The 21,036-nt window shown below is 52.6% G+C and overlaps 1 protein-coding gene across 3 annotated transcripts in view; it reads right to left on the reverse strand.

Annotated features, from left to right (window-relative positions):
• Window positions 1-21,036, reverse strand: part of xpnpep3 (X-prolyl aminopeptidase 3, mitochondrial) — a 74,207-nt gene that overhangs the window by 37,837 nt on the left and 15,334 nt on the right. For all 3 annotated transcript variants that reach the window (XM_072492015.1, XM_072492014.1, XM_072492012.1), the window contains one exon: window positions 12,718-12,920. In XM_072492015.1, the coding sequence (XP_072348116.1) occupies window positions 12,718-12,920 (203 nt within the window). The remainder of the gene's footprint in view (window positions 1-12,717; window positions 12,921-21,036) is intronic.

Raw genomic sequence — 21,036 nt, forward strand, 5'->3', positions numbered from 1 at the left:
ACTGGTAGAGTACCGTGCCGGCGGGAATGGCAGAGGCGCTGTTATCAACGCCCCCAAGCTGGTGCTCTTGCATGATCCACACCGACCCTCAATCCACTTCTTGATCATGGCTATGTTCGCCGCCCAATAGTAATTACTGACGTCCGGCAGCGCCAGCCCGCCCTCCCCCCGGCTCCGCTCCAGCAACCCCTTTTTTATTTGTGGGGTCTTACCCGCCCATACAAGGACAGTGATTACCTTGTTGGCCCGTTTAAAAATGGACCGTGGAATAAAGATGGGGAGACACTGAAACACAAATAAGAATCTCGGGAGGACCGTCATCTTCACCGTCTGCACCCTCCCAGCTAGTGACAACGGGAGCGCGCCCACCTCCGAAAATCGTCCTTCATTTGGTCTACTAGTCGGGCCAGATTTAGCTTGTGCAGCCATTCCCGCGCCACCTGGATGCCTAGGTACCGAAAGCTTCTCCATACCACTCTAGACGGCTGTTCCCCTAGTCGCCTCTCCTGCCCCCTTGCCTGGACCGCAAACATCTCACTTTTCCCAATATTTAGTTTATACCCCGAAAACTAGCCAAATTCCCCCAGAATCCTCATAATTGCTTCCATCCCCTCTAATGGGTCCGATGCATACAGAAGCAGGTTCATCTGCGTAAAGCGAGACTCTGTGTTCCACTCCCCCCTGAACCAGCCCCTTGAGGCTCTCAGCGCAATTGCCAACGGCTCTATGGCCAACGCGAACAACAGTGGGGAGAGGGGGCATCCCTGTCTCGTCCCCCGGTGCAGTCTAAAATAGTCTGATGTTGTCCTATTCGTCCGTACGCTTGCCACAGGAGTCTGATACAGCAACCTGACCCAGTCAATAAAGCCCAGCCCAAATCCGAACCGTCCCAATACCTCCCACAGATAGTCCCATTCTACCCGATCAAAAGCTTTCTCTGCGTCCATTGCGATACCTCCACCTCCCTACCTTCCGGGGGCATCATGATCACATTAAAAAAAAAGTATATATATATTTTATTAAAGTTTTCAAACACAATATGACATTTCGTAACTAACATAGTAAACTAACCAAATAACACCAAGTAATACTCCCCCCCCGCCCCCTCTCCCCCTCCAAAAACCCAAACAATTTACCCCCCCTCCCCCTGGGTTGCTGCTGCTGGTCATCTATCTACCCTCTAACGTTCCGCTAGGTAGTCGAGGAACGGTTGCCACCGCCTGGTGAACCCTTGAGCCGATCCTCTCAGCGCAAACTTCATCTGCTCCAGTTTTATGAACCCCGCCATATCGTTTATCCAGGCCTCCAGTCCGGGGGGTTTCGCTTCCTTCCACATGAGTAAAATCCTACGCCGGGCTACTAGGGACGCAAAGGCCACGACATCGGCCTCTTTCGCCTCCTGCACTCCCGGCTCATCCGCAACTCCAAATAAAGCTAACCCCCAGCCTGGTTTGACCCGGACCTTCACCACCTTCGAGATCACTCCCGTCACTCCCTTCCAATACCCCTCCAGTGCTGGACACAACCAAAACCGGGCACCTCCGCACCTCCCACACTTGTCCTCCACTCCGAAGAACCTGCTCAACCTTGCTCCCATTATGTGTGCTCTATGCAGCACCTTAAATTGGATCAGGCTAAGCCTGGCACACGAGGAAGAGGAATTTACCCTGCTTAGGGCATCAGCCCACAAACCCTCCTCAATCTCCTCCCCGAGCTCTTCTTCCCATTTTCCCTTCAGTTCGCCCACCAACTCCTCCCCCTCTTCTCTCATCTCCCGGTATATCTCTGACACTTTGCCCTCCCCGACCCACACCCCCGAAAGCACCCTGTCCTGGATCCCTTGTGTCGGGAGCAGCGGAAATTCCCTCACCAGTTGTTTCGTGAACGCTCTCACCTGCATATATCTAAAGAAATTTCCCCGGGGCAGCTTATACTTTTCCTCAAGCGCGCAAACGTCCCGTCTATAAATAAATCTCCCACTCTCCTGATTCCTACCCGGTGCCAGCTCTGGAATCCTCCGTCCAGCCTCCCTGGGGCAAATCTATGGTTGTTCCTGATTGGGGACCACACCGAGGCTCCCAGCACACCCCTCTGTCGCCTCCATTGCCCCCAGATACTTAATGTTGCCGCCACCACTGGGTTTGTGGTAAATCTTTTTGGTGAGAGCGGTAGTGGCGCCGTCACCAGCGCTTTTAAACTCGTTCCTTTACAGGACTTCATCTCCAATCTTTTCCACGCCGCTCCCTCTCCCTCTATCATCCATTTACGAATCATCGCCACATTGGCGGCCCAGTAGTAGTCGCCCAAATTCGGCAACGCCAGTCCCCCCGTCTCTACTACGTTGTAGGAACCCCCTCCTTACCCTCGGGACCTTCCCTGCCCACACGAAGCTCGTGATGCTCCTATCTATTTTTTTAAAAAAGGCCTTAGTGATCAGTATAGGGAGACATTGGAACACAAATAGGAACCTCGGGAGGACCATCATCTTAATTGCCTGCACTCTGCCCGCCAGTGACAGCGGCTGCGTGTCCCACCTTTTGAAATCCTCTTCCATTTGTTCCACCAGTCGTGTCAGATTAAGTCTGTGTAAGGTTCCCCAGCTCCTGGCTATCTGAATCCCCAGGTATCGGAAGTTTCTTTCCACTCTCCTTAGCGGTAGGCCATCTATCCCTCTACTCTGGTCCCCAGGGTGTATCGCAAAAAGCTCACTCTTTCCCATGTTAAGCCTATATCCCGAGAAATCTCCAAACTCCCTCAATATCTGCATGACCTCTGTCATCCCCTCCACTGGGTCCGTCACATACAGCAGTAGGTCATCCGCGTAGAGTGACACTCGGTGTTCCTCTCCCCCTCTAATCACCCCGCTATGGCCAGTGGTTCAATTGCCAACGCGAACAGTAATGGGGACAACGGGCATCCCTGTCTTGTTCCCCTGTAGTCGAAAATACTCCGACCTTTGCCGACCTGTGACCACACTTGCCGTTGGGGCCGCATAGAGGAGTTTGACCCAGCTGACAAACCCGTCCCCGAACCCGAACCTCCTCAACACCTCCCATAGATACTCCCACTCTACCCTATTAAATGCCTTCTCTGCATCCATTGCCGCCACTATCTCTGCCTCCCCCTCAACTGGGGGCATCATTATCACCCCTAATAGCCGTCGCACGTTGACATTTAGTTGTCTCCCCTTTACGAACCCTGTCTGGTCTTCGTGCACCACCCCCGGGACACAGTCCTCTATCCTCGTTGCCAGCACCTTTGCTAGCAACTTGGCGTCCACATTCAGCAGTGAGATAGGCCTATAGGACCCGCACTGCAGCGGATCTTTATCCCGCTTCAAGATTAGCGATATCGTCGCCTCCGACATTGTCGGGGGTAGGGTCCCCCCTTCTCTGGCCTCGTTAAAGGTCCTTACCAGCAGCGGGGCCAACAAGTCCACATATTTTCTATAAAATTCCACCGGGAACCCATCTGGTCCCGGGGCCTTCCCTGCCTGCATGATCCCCAGCCCCTTGGTAACCTCGTCCACCCCTATCAGCGCCCCCAGGTCTTCCACCTCCTGCTCCTCAACCCTCGGGAACCTTAATTGGTCCAAAAACTGCCGCATCTCCTCTTTTCCCTCCGGGGGTTGAGACCTATAAAGTCTCTCGTAAAAGGTCTTAAACACCTCGTTTATCTTCCCTGCTCTCCGCACCGTAGCTCCCTTTTCATCCCGAAATTCCCCCTATCTCCCTCGCCGCTGTCCTCTTTCGCAGCTGATGGGCCAACAGGCGACTCTCCTTTTCCCCATATTCATACCTCATCCCCTGTGCCTTCCTCCACTGTGCCTCCACCCTCCTTGTGGTCAACAGGTCGAACTCCGTCTGGAGTCGTCGCCTCTCCCTGTATAGTCCTTCCTCCGGGGCCTCCGCGTATTCTTTATCTACCCTCAAAATCTCCCCCAGTAGTTTTTCCCTTTCCTTGGCCTCTATTTTCCCCTTGTGGGCCCTGATGGAGATCAGCTCTCCTCTGACCACCGCCTTTAGTGCTTCCCATACTACTCCCACTCGGACCTCCCCGTCGTCATTGGCCTCCAGGTATCTTTCGATACATCCCCGCACCCTTCCGCAGACTCCCTCATCCGCCAGTAATCCCACATCCAGTCGCCAGAGTAAACGCTGCTCCCTCTCCTCTCCTAGTTCCAGGTCCACCCAGTGTGGGGCATGATCTGAAACAGCTGTGGCTGAATACTCAGTTCCTTCCACCCTCGAGATCAGTGACCTTCCCAAAACAAAGAAATCTATCCGGGAATACACCTTATGAACATGGGAGAAGAAGGAGAACTCTCTGGCCTTCGGCCTAACAAATCGCCATGGATCCACTCCCCCCATTTGGTCCATAAACCCCCTAAGCACCTTGGCCGCTGCCGGCCATCTTCCGGTCCTAGATCTAGATCTATCTAACCCTGGGTCCAGCACGGTGTTGAAGTCCCCCCCCCATTATCAGGTTTCCTACCTCCAGGTCCGGGATACGTCCCAGCATCCGCTTCATAAATCCCGCGTCATCCCAATTCGGAGCATATACGTTAACCAACACAACCTCCATTCCCTCCAGTCTGCCACTCACCATCACATAACTGCCTCCGCTGTCTGCTACAATGTTCCTAGCTTCGAATGACACCCGTTTCCCCACCAGTATGGCCACCCCTCTATTCTTTGCATCCAGCCCCGAGTGGAACACCTGTCCCACCCATCCTTTCCTTAACCTAACTTGGTCCGCCACCTTCAGGTGCGTCTCCTGAAGCATGGCCACGTCTGCCCTCAGTCCTTTCAAGTGCGCGAACACTCGGGCCCTTTTAATCGGCCCATTTAGGCCTCTCACGTTCCACGTGATCAGCCGAACTGGGGGGCTGCCTGCCCCCCTCCCGTCGACTAGCCATCACCCTCTCTAGGCCAGTCCCATGTCCCGATTCCGCGCACCCACCCGCTCCCCAGGCGGCGCATTCCCGCCCCGACCACCCTTTCTTTTACCAGTTCCTCTTCGATCTCTGCAGCAGCAACCCAGTTATCCTCCCCTCCCCCTCCACTAGATCCCCATCTAGCATGATTGCTCCCCCATATTGCTTCCGAAAGTCAGCTGACTTCAACTGACCCCGGCTTCTCCCGCTCTCTCCTTGACCCCCCCGTGTGGGGAACTCCCATCTACCTTGCGCCTATCTTCCCGCCATCATCTTTCTGGCGCGGGAACAAGAACAGTACGCCCCGTGTTCTCTATAGCTGTCCCGCCCCTTGTGGCGCAGTTCCCTCTGCCGCCCCACTCCCATTCCCCATCCCCCGCCTTGTCTCTTCTTCCCCCCCCACCGGCGCCCACATTTCTTAGTGTCCCCCCCTCCCCAATTTACATCTCCATATACATCGGCATTGTCATTTCCCCTCTAACATCAGTCCCTCAGTTCTGATCCAGTTTCTCGTTTTTAATAAAGGTCCATGCTTCTTCTGCCGTTTCGAAGTAGTGATGCCTCTCCTGATGCGTGACCCACAGTCGCGCCGGCTGCAACATCCCGAACTTCAACTTCTTCTTGTGTAGCACCTCCTTGGCTCGATTAAAACTCGCCCTCCTTCTCGCCACCTCCGCACTCCAATCCTGGTACACCCGTACCACCGCATTCTCCCATCTACTACTTCGTACCTTTTTGGCCCATCTCAGAACCACTTCTCGGTCATTGAAGCGATGAAATCGCACGATCGTCGCCCTAGGTGGTTCTCCCGCCTTTGGTCTCCTCGCAGGGACCCGATGAGCCCCTTCCACTTCCAAGGGGCCTGAGGGGGCCTCAGCTCCCATTAGCGAGCGTAGCATCGTGCTCACGTAAGCCCCGCCGTTCGCTCCTTCCACTCCCTCGGGGAGACCCAGGATCCGAAGGTTCTTTCTCCGTGCTCTGTTTTCTAGGACTTCAATCCTTTCAATGCACTTTTTGTGGAGCATCTCGTGCGTCTGCGTTTTGACCGCCAGGCCCAGGATCTCGTCTTCGTTGTCCGTCACCTTCTGTTCCACCACGCGGAGCTCCATCTCCTGGGTCTTTTGTGCCTCCTTAAGCCCCTCAATTGCTTGTAGCATCGGGGCCAGCACCTCCTTCTTAAGCAGCTCCACACACCGTCTCAAAAATTCGTCTTGGTCCGGCCCCCATGTCGCCTGGGCTTTCTCCGCCGCCATCTTGCTCCTTTTTCCTTCTGCCCCTGTCCTCGAGGATTCTTCGCGATCTGGCCGCCGCCGCCATTTTTCTTTTTCGTTGGGGGGGGGGGGGGGGGGGGGACTCCCTGTTGTCTCACCCCACACCGGGTTTCGTCCCGAAAAAATTCCCCGTTGGGGCTCTTAAAAGAGGCCGAAGGTCCGTTTGAGCTGGAGCCGCCGAAACGTGCGGCTTAGCTGGTCATCGCCGCAACCGGAAGTCATGATGATCACATTTAACAACCTTCTTACATTGGCCACCAACTGCCTTCCCTTAACAAACCCCAGCTGGTCCTCCCCAATAACGTCCGTACACAATCCTCAATCCTAGAGGACAAGATTTTGGCCAGCAATTTGGCGTCCACATTCAATCGGGATATCGGCCTGTAGGACCCACACAGCTCCGGGTCCTTGTCCCGCTTCAGGATCAATGAGATCGTGGCCTGTGCCATCGTTGGGGGGCAGCACCCCTCTCTCCCTTGCCTCATTGAATGTCCTCATCAACAGCGGCCCCAATATCCTAGAGAACGTTTTATAGAACTTCACTGGGTACCCGTCCTGCCCCAGGGCTTTACCCGACTGCAGACCCTCCGTTATCTCTTCCAACCCGATCGGGGCCCCAGCCCTTCTACCAGCCCCCCGTCCACCTTCGGGAAATTCAGCCCCCCTAAGAAGTGCCTCATCTCCTCCGGCCCAGCTGGGGGTTCCCACCCAGCCTACTGTAAAACCCCTGAAACGCCTTATTCACCCCTGCTGAGTCTCCAACCAGATTCCCGTCCCTGTCCCTTACTTTTCCCATCTCCCTGGCTGCCTCCCTCTTTCTAAGCTGTTGTGCAAGCATTCTGCTGGCCTTCTCTCCATGCTGATAAATCACCCTTCTCGCCTTTCCCAGCTGCCCGACCGCCCTTCCTGTGGTTAACAAGCCAAACTCCGCCTGGAGCCTCTGCCGTTCCCTTAAAAGCCCTCCTTCTGGGGTCTCCGCATACCTCCTGTCGACCTGTAATATCTCCTTCACCAGTCGGTCTGTCTCTGCCCTGTCTACCTTCTCCCTGTGGGCCCGTGTCGAGACCAGCTCCCCTCTAACCACCGCCTTCAATGCCTCCCAGACCACCGCTGCCGAAACTTCCCCCATGTCGTTGACTTCCAGGTAGTTCTGAATACATTTCCTCAAACGCCCGGTCACCTCTTCGTCAGCTAAAAGTCCCACGTCCAGTCTCCAGTGCGGGCACTGGCTACTGTCTTTACCAACCTGCAGGTCAACCCAGTGCGGGGCATGGTCTGAGATTGTGATCGCCGAGTACCCCGTGTCCCCCACCCCCCTCAGTCGAGCCCTGCTCAAAATAAAAAAATCAATCCGGGAGTACACTTTATGCACGTGTGAGTAGAAGGAGAACTCCTTCACACTCGGCTGCCCAAATCTCCATGGGTCCACCCCCCCCCCATTTGCTCATTGAACCCCTTTAGCTCCTTTGCCATGGCTGGCACCCTGCCCGTCGTTGAACACAACCGGTCTAGACCAGGGTTAATAACTGTGTTGAAGTCCCCTCCCATGCCCAACTTATGCGAATCCAGGTCCGGTATCTTCCCCAGCATCCTCTTTACAAACTCCACATCGTCTCAATTTGGCGCGTACACATTTACTAGTACCATCTGCACCCCCTACTGCTTCCCAGTGACCATAATGTACCGGCCTCCCACATCCGTAACTATTCTATAATAAGCGAGTGGCCTCGAACGCCACTCGCTTATTAATCAGGATCGCGACACCGCGAGTCTTCGAGCCCAGCCCCGAGTGAAAAACCTGTCCGACCCATCCCTTCCTTATCTGACCTGATCTGCTCCTCTAAGGTGCGTCTTCTGTAGCATTAGCACGTCTGCCTTCAGTCTTCTCAGATGCGCGAACACGCGTGCCCTCTTAAATCGGCCCATTTAGCCCTCGTACATTCCAGGTGATCAGCCTAGTTGGTTGGGGGGTGATCAGCCTAGTTGGTTGGGGGGGGGGCTCATCCCCCCCCCCCCGCCGATCAGCCATCATCGTTCTTGGGCCAGTCTCCAGCCCGCGCCCCACGCCTCCACTGGCCTGCCCCCAGGCAGCCTCCAACCCCGACCTCCTCTCTGTCCCTCAGCAAACGTCCCTCCCTAGTCAGCAGAACATTTCCCCCCCCTAGTAACAGCACAATGTAAATCAACCCCTTTGATAAGCCTAACATCTGCTCACCACCCACTGCGCTTCCTTAAGCTAGCCCGCCCAGCTAGCTTGGTGGCCCCCGCCCCGGCGCCAGACATTCTCCCACCTATTGTTCCATCCCCTCATTCCCCCCCGCTCATACGCACATACTCAAACGAAAAACCAGTCCCAACCCAATTGCCCTAGAAAAAAACCGATAAACAAAGAAAAGATCAAGCAGAAGATCCAGCATCTAACAAACACACCTCCATCTCCCATCAGTGCAAATGTAAACTTTATCTCACTCAGCTCTGCAACTGGCCCCAAATCAATACAGAAGGCATTACAAATAACGTCAGAAACTTTTTTTTTTAAAAACGTGATCGTTGCAGCAGAATTCGAAATCCTCAGTTACCAGTCCTTTCCTTTTCGCGAAGTCCAGCGCTTCCTCAGGCAACTCAAAATAAAAATGTTGCTCCTCATACGGGACCCAGAGACGGGCCGGATACAGCAGTCCAAACTTCACCTTTTTCTCAAAAAGTCTTGACTTTCTCTGATTGAACCCCGCTCTTCTCTGTTGCTAACTTTCCCCTTGGTTCAATTGCTCTGTTTTATTACCTTTGCTCTCGAGTCGCCAGGTATCTTTATGATACCGCCACGAGGTTCAAGTCCGAGTAATGATCAATAACCCAATACACCGATTAGTAAGATTCAATTATACACAGTAATCGCTACTCATGCACAAATTCTACGTCTAAGCTACTTCTACAACTAACAGGCCTATACTTAACTTCGGACTGGCCCACCAGGTCAGGGGAACAAAAGGCCTTTCGGTCGGGTTCTGAGTCTGCGGGATTCGAAGTTGGTATGGATTGGTAGCTAGGAGCGCCTATCTCATAGCGAGCGTTGAATTAAGACTTACTTCGTTCGGTGGTCACTGCACCGGTCACGGTCAATGTTGGTTTGTGTTGCTGGGTGACCCGGGCAGGACGAAGAGGTGAAGAGAGCGAGTGGAACTTGGGGCTTAACTCTTATAGTCCCCAGGGGCTTCCCACCTTTCGGGGTGGACCCTGTACCTGGGCCCAAGTGATTGGACTTTGTCCCAATCGCTTGGTTCGATTTCTCCAGTACTGGAGCGGTTCCCTGATCGATGGGCGGTCTTGAGGTGTTCGTTCACCTCCTTTGTGTTGGCTCCTGCTGGCGCCGGGGCGTCTGGCTTTGCTTTGTGTGTCCCAAATGTTACTTATTGTTCTCTGGGATTGCTCATAAGTATGTAGATGGCTGCTACATTGTTGTGCTGATGGTCGCTGGTATCGATGTTGTCTGGCCTTTTGCAGAGTTAAATACACAGCAAACCTGCACCTGCTGGTTTCTGTCTGTGTTGGCTGACTTTCCCCATCAGCCTTTGCCGTTCGCCATTTTAAATCGGGAGTTGGCCAATTTAGGTGGCTACATCTCCTGGCCACCTCCGCACACAGGTCCTGAAAGATCCGCAGGATACTGTTCTCCCATTTGCAACTCCGTGTCTGCCTGGCCCACTGTAAAATATGTTCCTTGTCCAAGTACCTGTGGAATCTCACCATCATTGCCCTCGGGGGGGGGGGTCCCCCCTCCTCGCAGCTTCCTCGTGAGCCCTCTGTGAGCCTTGTCCACCTCCAAGGGTCGGGAGAATGTCCCATCCCCCAGCAACCTCTCGAACATGCCCGCTATGTACGCCCCAGCGTCCGCTCCTTTGGACCCGTCCGGGAGAACGACGATTCTCAGGTTCTGCCGGCGGGACCGCCGGCGGGACCTATTCTCTAGGTCCTCCACCTTCTCCAGGAGCCTTTTCTGTTGATCTCTCAGCATCCCCACCTCCAACCCCACCGCAGTTTGATGTTCCTCCTGGTCAGCCAGCGACTTCTCTACTTTCTGGATCGCCCGGTCTTGGGCGTCCAATCTGAGTTCAGCCGTGCAATTGACTCTTTAATCGGGTCCAAGCAGTCCCGCTTCTGCTTGGCGAAGCCCTCCTGGATAAATTGCATCAGCTGCTCCGTTGATCACTGGGTCAACAAGCCAGGACCCCGGTCGTCCGCCATGCTGTCCCCCGCTGCAGCTTCAGCCCAAGCCTTCTCTGTTTGCCTGTTTCTCCCTTTGCGAGCACTTCTAGTCCTCCTCTCCATGCACCGATGTGGGGATCCAATCAACAATTGTCTCCACCATCAATTTTCCAAATCAAGTCTGGTAATAAATCGGGGAAAAGGTCCAAAGGTCCGACCCGAGCGGGAGCCACCAAATGTGCGACCTACTCCTTCATAGCCGCCACCGGAAGTGCATTAGGAATGTTTTAAGGCAGCACGGCGATGCAGTGGTTAGCATTGCTGCCTCACGGCGCCAAGGACCCAGGTTCGATCAAGGGTCTGGGTCACTGTCCGTGTGGAATTTGCACAGTCTCCCCATGTCTGCGTGGGTCTCACCCCCACAACCCAAAGATGTGCAGCGTAGGTGGATTGGCCGCGCTAAATTGCCCCTTCATTGGAAATAATGAATTGGGTACTCTTAAATTGATAAATAAAAATAGGAATGTTTTTTCTGTTATAAAAATGTTTGTGGTTGAGTGGGTCTGTGTAAGTTTGTCCTTAATAAACTCCTGAAATCAAGAAAACCCCTTACATGTCCGGTACCCAATTGTCAATCCATGCCAGTGTATTCCCCACAACCCCATGTGCTCTAGTTTTGTTGACTAGCCTCCTGTGTTACCCTACCAAAAGCCTTCTGAAAATCCAAATACGCCACATCCACCGGTTCCCCCTTATCTATTCTGCTTGTTGTTCAAGGGGCATATATTTGTCAAGGGGCATCTTGACAAATATATGAATAGGATGGGAATAGAAGGATACGGACCCAGGAAGTGTAGAAGATTGTAGTTTAGTCGGGCAGTATGGTCGGCACGGGCTTGGAGGGCCGAAGGGCCTGTTCCTGTGCTGTACATTTCTTTGTTGTTCTTTGTTCTTTGTTACATCCTCAAAAAACTTTAAATAGGTTTGTCATACATGGGTTGCTTTACCAAAATCCATGTTGACTCTGCCCAATTTTTCCACTATTTTCTAAGTGTCTAGTTATCACATCCTTTATAATAGGTTTTAGTGTTTTTCCTACTAAGGGCGGCACAGTGGTTAGCACTGCTGCCTTACAGTGCCAGGGATCCGGGTTCAATTCCGGCCTCGGGCAACTGCCTGTGTGGAGTCTGCACGTTCTCCCCGTGTGTGCGTGGGTTTCCTCCGGGTGCTCTGGTTTCCTCCCACAGTCAAAAGAAGTGCAGGTTAGGTGAATCGGCCACGCGAAATTGCTCTTAGTGTCCAAAGGTTAGGTGGGGTTACGGGGGTAGGACAGGGGAGTGGGCCTAAGTAGGGTGCTCTTTCAGAGGGCCAGTGCAGACTCAATGGGTCAAATAGCCTCCTTCCGCACTGTTGCGATTCTATGATGCCAGGCTAACAGGTCTGTAGTTGTCGGTTTGCTCTCTGCCTCTTTTCTTAAATAATGGGGTTACATTTTCTACCCTCGAATTTGCAGGATCCGCTCCAATATCCATAGAATTTCGAAAGATGACCAATATTCCTGCAGCCACTTCTTTCAACACTCTGCAATGTAGATCATCAACTCCCGGGGATTGATCAACTTTCAATCCCATTAATGTCTCCCTGACAGGGATGAGGGTCACTGTCCACATATATTGCCCATCCTCGCGCAGCAAGAATTGTCTCTTGGGTGAGGTAATGTGTGGGCGATGCTGCCAAGACTTTTGGGACTGTACCGGAGACCGGTGCCTTCTGAGGAGAAAGCGTTGTGGCAAAGGTATTTACAGCGTACAAACTGCCCATTCGCCCATCCGATCAACACTGGCGGGTGTGCTCCACATCAGCCTCCTCCTACTTCACCTACCCCCAAGCCTTTCTCCTACACACTTATTCCCCCTTTTAGTGCATATTTCCATTGGCGGAAGGATCAGGCCCCAGAGGACACAGACTTAAGGCAATTGGCAATGGAGGCTTGAGGAGGAACCTTTTTGCACGGCGAGTGGTTAGGATCTAGAATGCGCTGCCCGAGAGTGTGGTGGAGGCAGCTTCAATCGAGACCTTGAAAGGCAATCGGGGAACCATCTGAAGAAAAAACATTTGCCGGGCTCCGGGGGAAAGGAAGTGAATGGCCTCCTTCTCTGCAGCAACCATTCTACGATCTTATATTCGGGACACCTAATTTCGGGGCCCTCTCCAAGTGGAAGGCAGTAAAACTGAGGGAAAAAAAAAATCTAGATTCATCCTTCCATCAACAGAAATACCAAAGTCCCACACTCTGTTATAGCTTACCTCTGAGGTAATCTTTGCGGCTGTCTTCATGAGTGCAATCTCCGTCTCCGACTTGAAGAGTCGTAGATATTGAACGTGTCTCCTCACTGACTGGACAGTTTTGTATCTCTGGGTCTTGGCGTCTAGAAGGGGCTGCATGTATTCGCTGTGCAACCGTGGGTGAACTGGTGGCTCGTTGTCATACCACCACGTGCACCCTGCACCTATTTGAGAAATGGAGAGGCAGAGGCAATTCTTTGGTCATTGCTGTCCGCAACAACATTCATTTATACACCGTCTTGGACAGGAACGTTTTGTTCTTCACAGAACCGTTACAATTCTTTACAGTGCAGAAGGAGGCCATTCGGCCCATCGGGCCAGCACCGACTTTCTGAAGGAGCACCCTACCTAAGCCCACTCCCCGCCTTAGCCCCGGAACCCCACCTAACCTGCATACCGCTGGACACTAAGGGCAATTTATCGTGGCCAATTTACCTAACCTGCACATCTTCGGACTGTGGGAGGAAACCAGAGCACCCGGAGGAAACCCACGCAGACACGGGGAGAACGTGCAGACTCCAGTCACCCAAGGTCCCTGGCATGGTGAGGCAGCAGTGCTAACCACTGTGCCACCGTTTTTCCCTATCTATTCTATCAAAGCCCCATATAATTTTGGCAGCTCCATTAAATCTTCTCTTACCCTCTCTGCTCTAAGGAGAATTATCCCAGATTCCTGTGTCTCGACATATATTCCAAATCTCTCTTCCCTGGTACCATTCTGGTAAACATGCAGACTCCGCACAGACAGTGACCCAAGCCAGGAGTTGAACCCGGGTCCCTGGCACTGTGAAGCAACAGTGCTAACCACCGTGCTGCCTTTGACATCCTGACTAAAGCGGAGAGCCCGGAATTGGACACAATCCCTTAGCCGGGGTTTAACCAGACTTAGAAAGGTTCAGCCTGACCGTCTCGCTTTTCTACTCAATGTCTCCATTTTGAAAGCCAACGATCCCCAATGATTTGCCATGATCATAATGAATGGCAGAGCAGGGTCGGAGGGCTGAATGGCCTCCTCCTGCTCCTATTTTCTAAGCTTTTTAAAAAAAAAAAACCAGATTGATCAACTTGGCCCGCCACCTTCAAAGATTTGGTGTGAAGTTACCTATCACGCGTTTGAATACTACCTGGAGTAGTCCAGGTTAAACATTTCCATGGCAGCAACCATCATCCCAACCTCTATCTAAAAATCTATCATGTGGCACTTTATCAAGTGTTTTTCTCTGCCGTTTTACGGAAGAATTCAAATCAAGCGAGTCAGAAACTGCCGGCCTTTAACAAATTCATACCAGCTGTCATTTGTTAACCCAGTTCTTCCAACTGACAAATTAATTTTGTCTCAGGTTATTGCCTCTGGACTCTTCCCCCACCACAGGCTGACTGGCCGCTAGTTTATTTCTCGCCCCTTTTTTGAACGGAAAGAAAAATGGAGGAAAAGCTGGAAAGACAAGTGACAGAAAAAGGTTTACGCTGGCAGATATTACCCCCACCGTGATGTCCGAGGACTCGGGAGGCTGGATAGTTAATCAACATTTCCCGAGAGCACTGCAGGCCTCCAATATCAGGTCACAAACCTTGCCCCACACGGTTGGCTCAGCTCCTGTCTCCCCGCTTCTTCTTTCAGGTTCAACATAGTCCGTAGAGACCCCGATTACCTTCCTCCCTCTGGATTTGGGCGGGGAGGCTCATTAGAAACTAACACATTTCAGCCCTTGCTGGGTTGAGGAGCACACTTTCCAAACACAGACTGGTCATTTACAGTCCAATGAAGGGCCTTTCCACCATTTGTAGGCACAGCCCTTCAGCAGCAGCCGGAGGTTTTTCTGAAACCCCGGAAATGCACGTGAGAATCATACAGCCCATTCGTCATTCAGCCCATCACACCCGTGCTAGCTCTCCGGAGAACCGCCCAATTATTCTGCCTCCCCCGCTTTTTGCTAGTCACTCTGAAACCGTTTCATAGCGTTTCACAGCACAGAAAGATGCCCATCGAGTCAGTGCCGGCCACCAAACACCTATCTACTCTAATCCTACATCACACCTGTTTACATCTGTTTGCGTAATTAATTAATCCGCTTTATTGAGAGTGCGCTGCACATTAAGGCACAAAGCCTGTCTTTTTAACATTCCTTGTTCAATTCCCATTATTTTTCACTGTGGCCCTGTTTAACTCTGGCCCTTGATTTATCTGCCTTTCACTTTCCTTACTCCCCTTTCTGTCTTTTGCTCATCTTCATTTGCCCCTCCTCTGACTCCTTGCACAGGTTCCCAGCCCCCTGCCATTTTAGTCTAACCCCCCCCAAACACTCTAGCAAACACTCCCACGAGGACATCAGTCCCAGTCCTGCCCAGGTGCAACCTGTCCAGTTTGTACTGACCCCACCTCCCCCAGAACTGGTCCTAATGTCCCAGGAATCTGAAACCCTCCCTCTCGTCAGCCATATATTCATCCGATATATCCTGCTATTTCTGCTCTTACCAGCACGTGGCACTGGTAGTAATCCTGAGATCACTATCTTTGAGATGCTACTTTTGAACTTACTTCCTAACTCTCGATATTCTGCTCTTAGGACCTCATCCCTTTTGTTTTTAACCTATGTTGTTTGTACCAATGTGTGTCACAACCACTGGCTGTTCACCCTCCCCCTCCAGAAGGTCCTGCAGCCATTCACACATCCTGACCCGAGCACCAGGGAGGCAACGTACCAACCCGAGAGACGGCAGTTAAGAGTCAACCACATTGCTGTGGATCGGGAGTCACTTAGGGGCTGTTTAGCACAGGGCTAAATCGCTGGCTTTGAAAGCAGACCAAGGCAGGCCAGCAGCACGGTTCGATTCCCGTAACAGCCTCCCCGAACAGGTGCTGGAATGTGGCGACTAGGGGCTTTTCGCAGTAACTTCATTTGAAGCCTACTTGTGACAATAAGCCATTTTCATTTTATTTTTTTTTCACATGTAGGCCAGACCGGGTAAGGACAGCAGAATTCCTTCCTTAAAGCGCAATTGTGAACCAGATGGAGTTTTACGACAATCAATGAGAGTTATCATCATTATGGAGACTAGATTTCAATTCCAGCTTTTGTGATGAGATTTGAACCTGTGTCACCAGAGTATTAGCCTGGGCCTCTGGATTACTACTCCAGTGATGCTATCACTATGCCAGAAACACACTGTTGGGAGGGTGGAGAGCATAGACTCATCGATGTTTACAGCATGGAAACAGGCCCTTCGGCCCAGCTTGTCCATGCCGCCCAGTTTCTATCACTAAGCTAGTCCCAATTGCCCGCATTTGGCCCATATCCCTCTCTACCCACCCTGCCCATGTAACTGTCTAACTGCTTTTTATTTTTTTTTTTTATAAATGTTTTATTGAAATTTTTTTCCCAAACAACAATTTTTCCCCTCTTACAAAGCAAACGCAACAATAACAATACAGAAATTTTAAACAATACACAAGTAACAAAACCCCTTTATCTTTGACCTAAACTAAACCCCCCCTCCCCCCCCCCCCCCCCCCTCCCCCTGGGTTGCTGCTGCTGGTCATCTGTCTTCCCTCTAACGTTCCCCTAGGTAGTCGAGAAATGGCTGCCACCGCCTGGTGAACCCTTGAGCCGATCCTCTCAGGGCAAACTTTATCTGCTCCAGTTTAATGAACCCCGCCATATCATTTACCCAGGCCTCCAGTCCGGGGGGTTTCGCCTCCTTCCACATGAGTAGGATCCTGCGCCGGGCTACTAGGGACGCAAAGGCCACAACGTCGGCCTCTTTCGCCTCCTGCACTCCCGACTCTTCCGCAACTCCAAATAGAGCTAACCCCCAGCCTGGTTTGACCCGGGCCTTCACCACCCGCGAAATCACTCCCGTCACTCCCTTCCAATACCCTTCCAGTGCCGGGCATGCCCAAAACATATGTGCGTGGTTTGCCGGGCTCCCGCCACACCTCCCACATTTGTCCTCCACTCCAAAGAACCTGCTCAATCTTGCTCCCGTTATGTGTGCTCTATGTAGCACCTTAAATTGAATCAGGCTAAGCCTGGCGCATGAGGAAGAGGAATTTACCCTGCTTAGGGCATCAGCCCACATACCCTCCTCTATCTCCTCCCCTAGTTCTTCTTCCCACTTTCCTTTTAGTTCGCCCACCGACTCCTCCCCCTCATCCCTCATCTCTCGGTAAATCTCTGACACCTTACCCTCTCCGACCCACACCCCTGAAAGCACCCTGTCCTGTATCCCCTGTGTCGGGAGCAATGGAAATTCCCTCACCTGTTGTCTAGTAAATGCCCTCACCTGCATATATCTCAAGAAATTTCCCCGGGGCAACTTATACTTTTCCTCCAATGCTCCCAAGCTCGCAAAAGTCCCATCTATAAATAAATCTCCCACCCTCCTAATTCCCAACTGGAACCAGCTCTGAAATCCTCCATCCATTCTTCCTGGGGCGAACCTATGGTTGTTCCTGATTGGGGACCCCACCAGGGCTCCCCGCACCCCTCTCTGTCGCCTCCACTGTCCCCAGATATTCAATGTTGCCGCCACCACCGGGTTCGTGGTAAACTTTTTAGGTGAGATCGGTAGCGGCGCCGTCACCAGCGCCTCTAAACTCGTCCCTTTACAGGACTTTCTCTCCAGTCTTTCCCACGCCGCTCCCTCACCCTCCATCATCCATTTACGTATCATTGCCACATTGGCGGCCCAATAGTAATCGCCCAAGTTCGGTAGTGCCAATCCTCCTCTGTCCCTACTACGCTGAAGGAACCCCCTCCTTACTCTCGGAACTTTCCCTGCCCACACGAAGCTCGTGATGCTCCTGTCTATTTTATTAAAAAAGGTCTTAGTGATTAGTATAGGGAGACATTGAAATACAAATAAGAACCTCGGGAGGACCATCATCTTAATTGCTTGCACCCTGCCCGCCAGCGATAGAGGCTGCATGTCCCACCTCTTGAAGTCCTCCTCCATTTGTTCTACCAACCGTGTCAGATTAAGTCTGTGCAAGGTTCCCCAGCTCCTAGCGATCTGAATCCCCAGGTATCGGAAGTTTCTTTCCACTTTCCTTAGAGGCAAGCCTTCTATCTCTCTACTCTGGTCCCCTGGATGTATCACAAATAATTCACTCTTCCCCATGTTTAGCCTATACCCCGAGAAATCCCCGAACCCCCTCAAAATTCGCATAACCTCTATCATTCCCCCCGCTGGGTCCGACACGTATAACAATAGGTCATCCGCATATAACGAGACTCGGTGTTCTTCTCCCCCTCTAATCACCCCTCTCCATTTCCTGGAGTCTCTCAACGCCATGGCCAGAGGTTCAATTGCCAACGCGAACAACAATGGAGACAGCGGGCATCCCTGTCTTGTTCCCCTATATAGTCGGAAATACTCCGATCTATGTCGACCTGTAACTACGCTTGCCGTTGGAGCCCCATAAAGAAGTCTAACCCAGCTAATAAACCCGTTCCCAAACCCAAACCTCCTTAACACTTCCCATAAATACTCCCACTCCACCCTATCAAATGCCTTCTCTGCGTCCATTGCCGCCACTATCTCTGCCTCCCCCTCCACTGGAGGCATCATTATCACCCCTAATAGTCGTCGCACGTTAACATTCAGTTGTCTCCCTTTTACGAACCCTGTCTGGTCTTCGTGCACCACCCCCGGGACACAGTCCTCTATCCTCGATGCCAGTACCTTTGCCAACAATTTGGCGTCCACGTTCAACAATGAAATGGGTCTATAGGACCCGCACTGCAACGGATCTTTATCCCTCTTCAAAATTAACGATATCGTCGCCTCCGACATCGTCGGGGGTAGAGTCCCCCCTTTCCTGGCCTCATTGAACGTCCTCACCATCAACGGGGCCAACAAGTCCACATATTTTCTGTAATACTCCACCGGGAACCCGTCTGGTCCTGGGGCCTTCCCTGCTTGCATGCTTCCCAGTCCCTTAATAACCTCGTCCACCCCAATCGGTGCCCCCAGGCCTACCACCCCCCGCTCCTCCACTTTCGGGAACCTCAATTGGTCCAGGAACTGCCGCATCCCCTCCTCTCCCTCTGGGGGTTGAGACCTATACAGTTCCTCATAGAAGGTCTTGAACACCTCATTTATCTTTCCTGCCCTTCGCACCGTGTCTCCCCTTTCGTCTCTAATTCCTCCTATTTCCCTCGCTGCTGCCCTCTTTCGCAATTGATGAGCCAACAGGCGACTCGCCTTTTCCCCATATTCATACCTCCTCCCCTGTGCCTTCCTCCACAGCACCTCCGCCTTTCTGGTGGTCAGAAGGTCAAATTCCGTCTGGAGTCGTCTCCTCTCCCTGTACAATTCCTCCTCCGGGGTCTCTGCAAATTCCCTATCCACCCTTAAAATCTCCCCCAGTAATCTTTCCCTTTCCTTGGCCTCTGTTTTCCTTTTGTGGGCCCCAATGGAGATCAGCTCTCCTCTGACCACCGCTTTTAGTGCTTCCCATACCACTCCCACAGGGACCTCGCCGTCGTCATTGACCTCCAGGTATCTCTCAATACACCCCCGCACTCTTGCACACACTCCCTCATCCGCCATCAGTCCCACATCTAATCGCCAGAGTGTTCTCTGCTCCCTTTCCTCTCCTAATTCCAGGTCCACCCAATGTGGGGCATGATCCGAAACCGCTATGGCTGAGTACTCAGCTTCTTCCACCCTAGAGATCAACGACCTTCCCAAAACAAAAAAATCTATCCGGGAGTACACTTTATGGACATGGGAGAAGAAGGAATACTCCCTAGCCCTAGGTCTAAGAAATCGCCATGGATCCACTCCCCCCATTTGGTCCATAAACCCCTTAAGTACCTTGGCCGCTGCCGGCCTTCTTCCGGTCCTTGAGCTGGATCTATCTAGCCCCGGGTCCAGCACCGTATTAAAGTCCCCTCCTAAAATCAAGTTTCCTACCTCCAGGTCCGGTATACGCCCCAGCATCCGTCTCATAAATCCCGCATCGTCCCAGTTTGGGGCATACACGTTAACCAACACGACCTCCATTCCCTCCAGCCTGCCACTCACCATTACATATCTACCTCCGCTATCTGCTACGATGTTCTTTGCTTCAAATGCGACCTGTTTCCCCACCAAAATGGCCACCCCTCTATTCTTTGCGTCCAGTCCTGAGTGGAACACCTGTCCCACCCATCCTTTCCTTAGCCTAACTTGGTCCGCCACCTTTAGGTGCGTCTCTTGGAGCATAACCACGTCTGCCCTTAGTCCTTTCAAATGCGCGAGCACTCGGGCCCTTTTTATCGGTCCGTTCAGGCCTCTCACGTTCCACGTGATCAGCCTCACTAGGGGGCTACCTGCCCCCCTCCCGTGTCGACTAGCCATTACCTTCTCTAGGCCAGTCCCATATCCCGCCTCCGCGCTCCCGCTCGCTCCCCCAGCGTCGCACACCATCCCCGCCCACCCATTCTTTAGCCATTTCCTTTTGGATTTCCGCAGCAGCAACCCAGTTGTCCCCCCCCCCCTTCTCCCTCCCTCCTCCCCTCCCCGCTAGATCTCTTTCTAGCTTGATTGCTCCCCCCATATTACTTCCGTAAGTCAGCTGACTTCAACTGACCCCGGCTACTCCTGCTCACTCCTCGACCCCCCCCATGTGGGGAACTCCCATCCGCCTTGCGCCTGTCTTCCCGCCTTATTCTTTCTGGTGCGGGAACATCCCTTTACCTGACCCGTCTCTTATGGCGCAGCTCCCTTTCCCCTCCCCCTCCCCTTCCCCATTCTCCAACTATGTCCCGTCTTTCCCCCCTCACCGGCGCCCACATTTCCCCAATGTCTCCCCCCTTCCCTGTTTACTTCTCAATTAACTTCCACCGTAACATTAACAATAACATTTCCTGCAGCATCAGTCCCTCAGTTCCGATCCAATTTCTCTTCTTTGATGAAGGTCCATGCTTCCTCCGCCGTCTCGAAATAATGGTGTCTCTCCTGATACGTGACCCATAGTCTTGCCGGCTGCAGCATCCCGAACTTCACCTTCCTTTTATGCAACACCTCTTTGGCTCGGTTGAAGCTTGCCCTCCTTCTCGCCACCTCCGCACTCCAATCCTGGTATACCCGTACCACTGCATTCTCCCATCTGCTACTCCGCACCTTTTTAGCCCATCTCAGGACCTCTTCTCTATCCTTAAGGCGGTAAAATCGCACGATTATCGCCCTGGGTGGTTCTCCCGCTTTTGGTCTTCTCGTCGGAATCCGATTTGCCCACTCCACCTCCAAGGGGCCCGTAGGGGCCTCAGCACCCATCAGTGAGCTCAGCAT

The sequence above is a fragment of the Scyliorhinus torazame genome, chromosome 29 (assembly GCF_047496885.1).
Source record: "Scyliorhinus torazame isolate Kashiwa2021f chromosome 29, sScyTor2.1, whole genome shotgun sequence".
NCBI classification, from domain to species: Eukaryota; Metazoa; Chordata; class Chondrichthyes; order Carcharhiniformes; family Scyliorhinidae; genus Scyliorhinus; species Scyliorhinus torazame.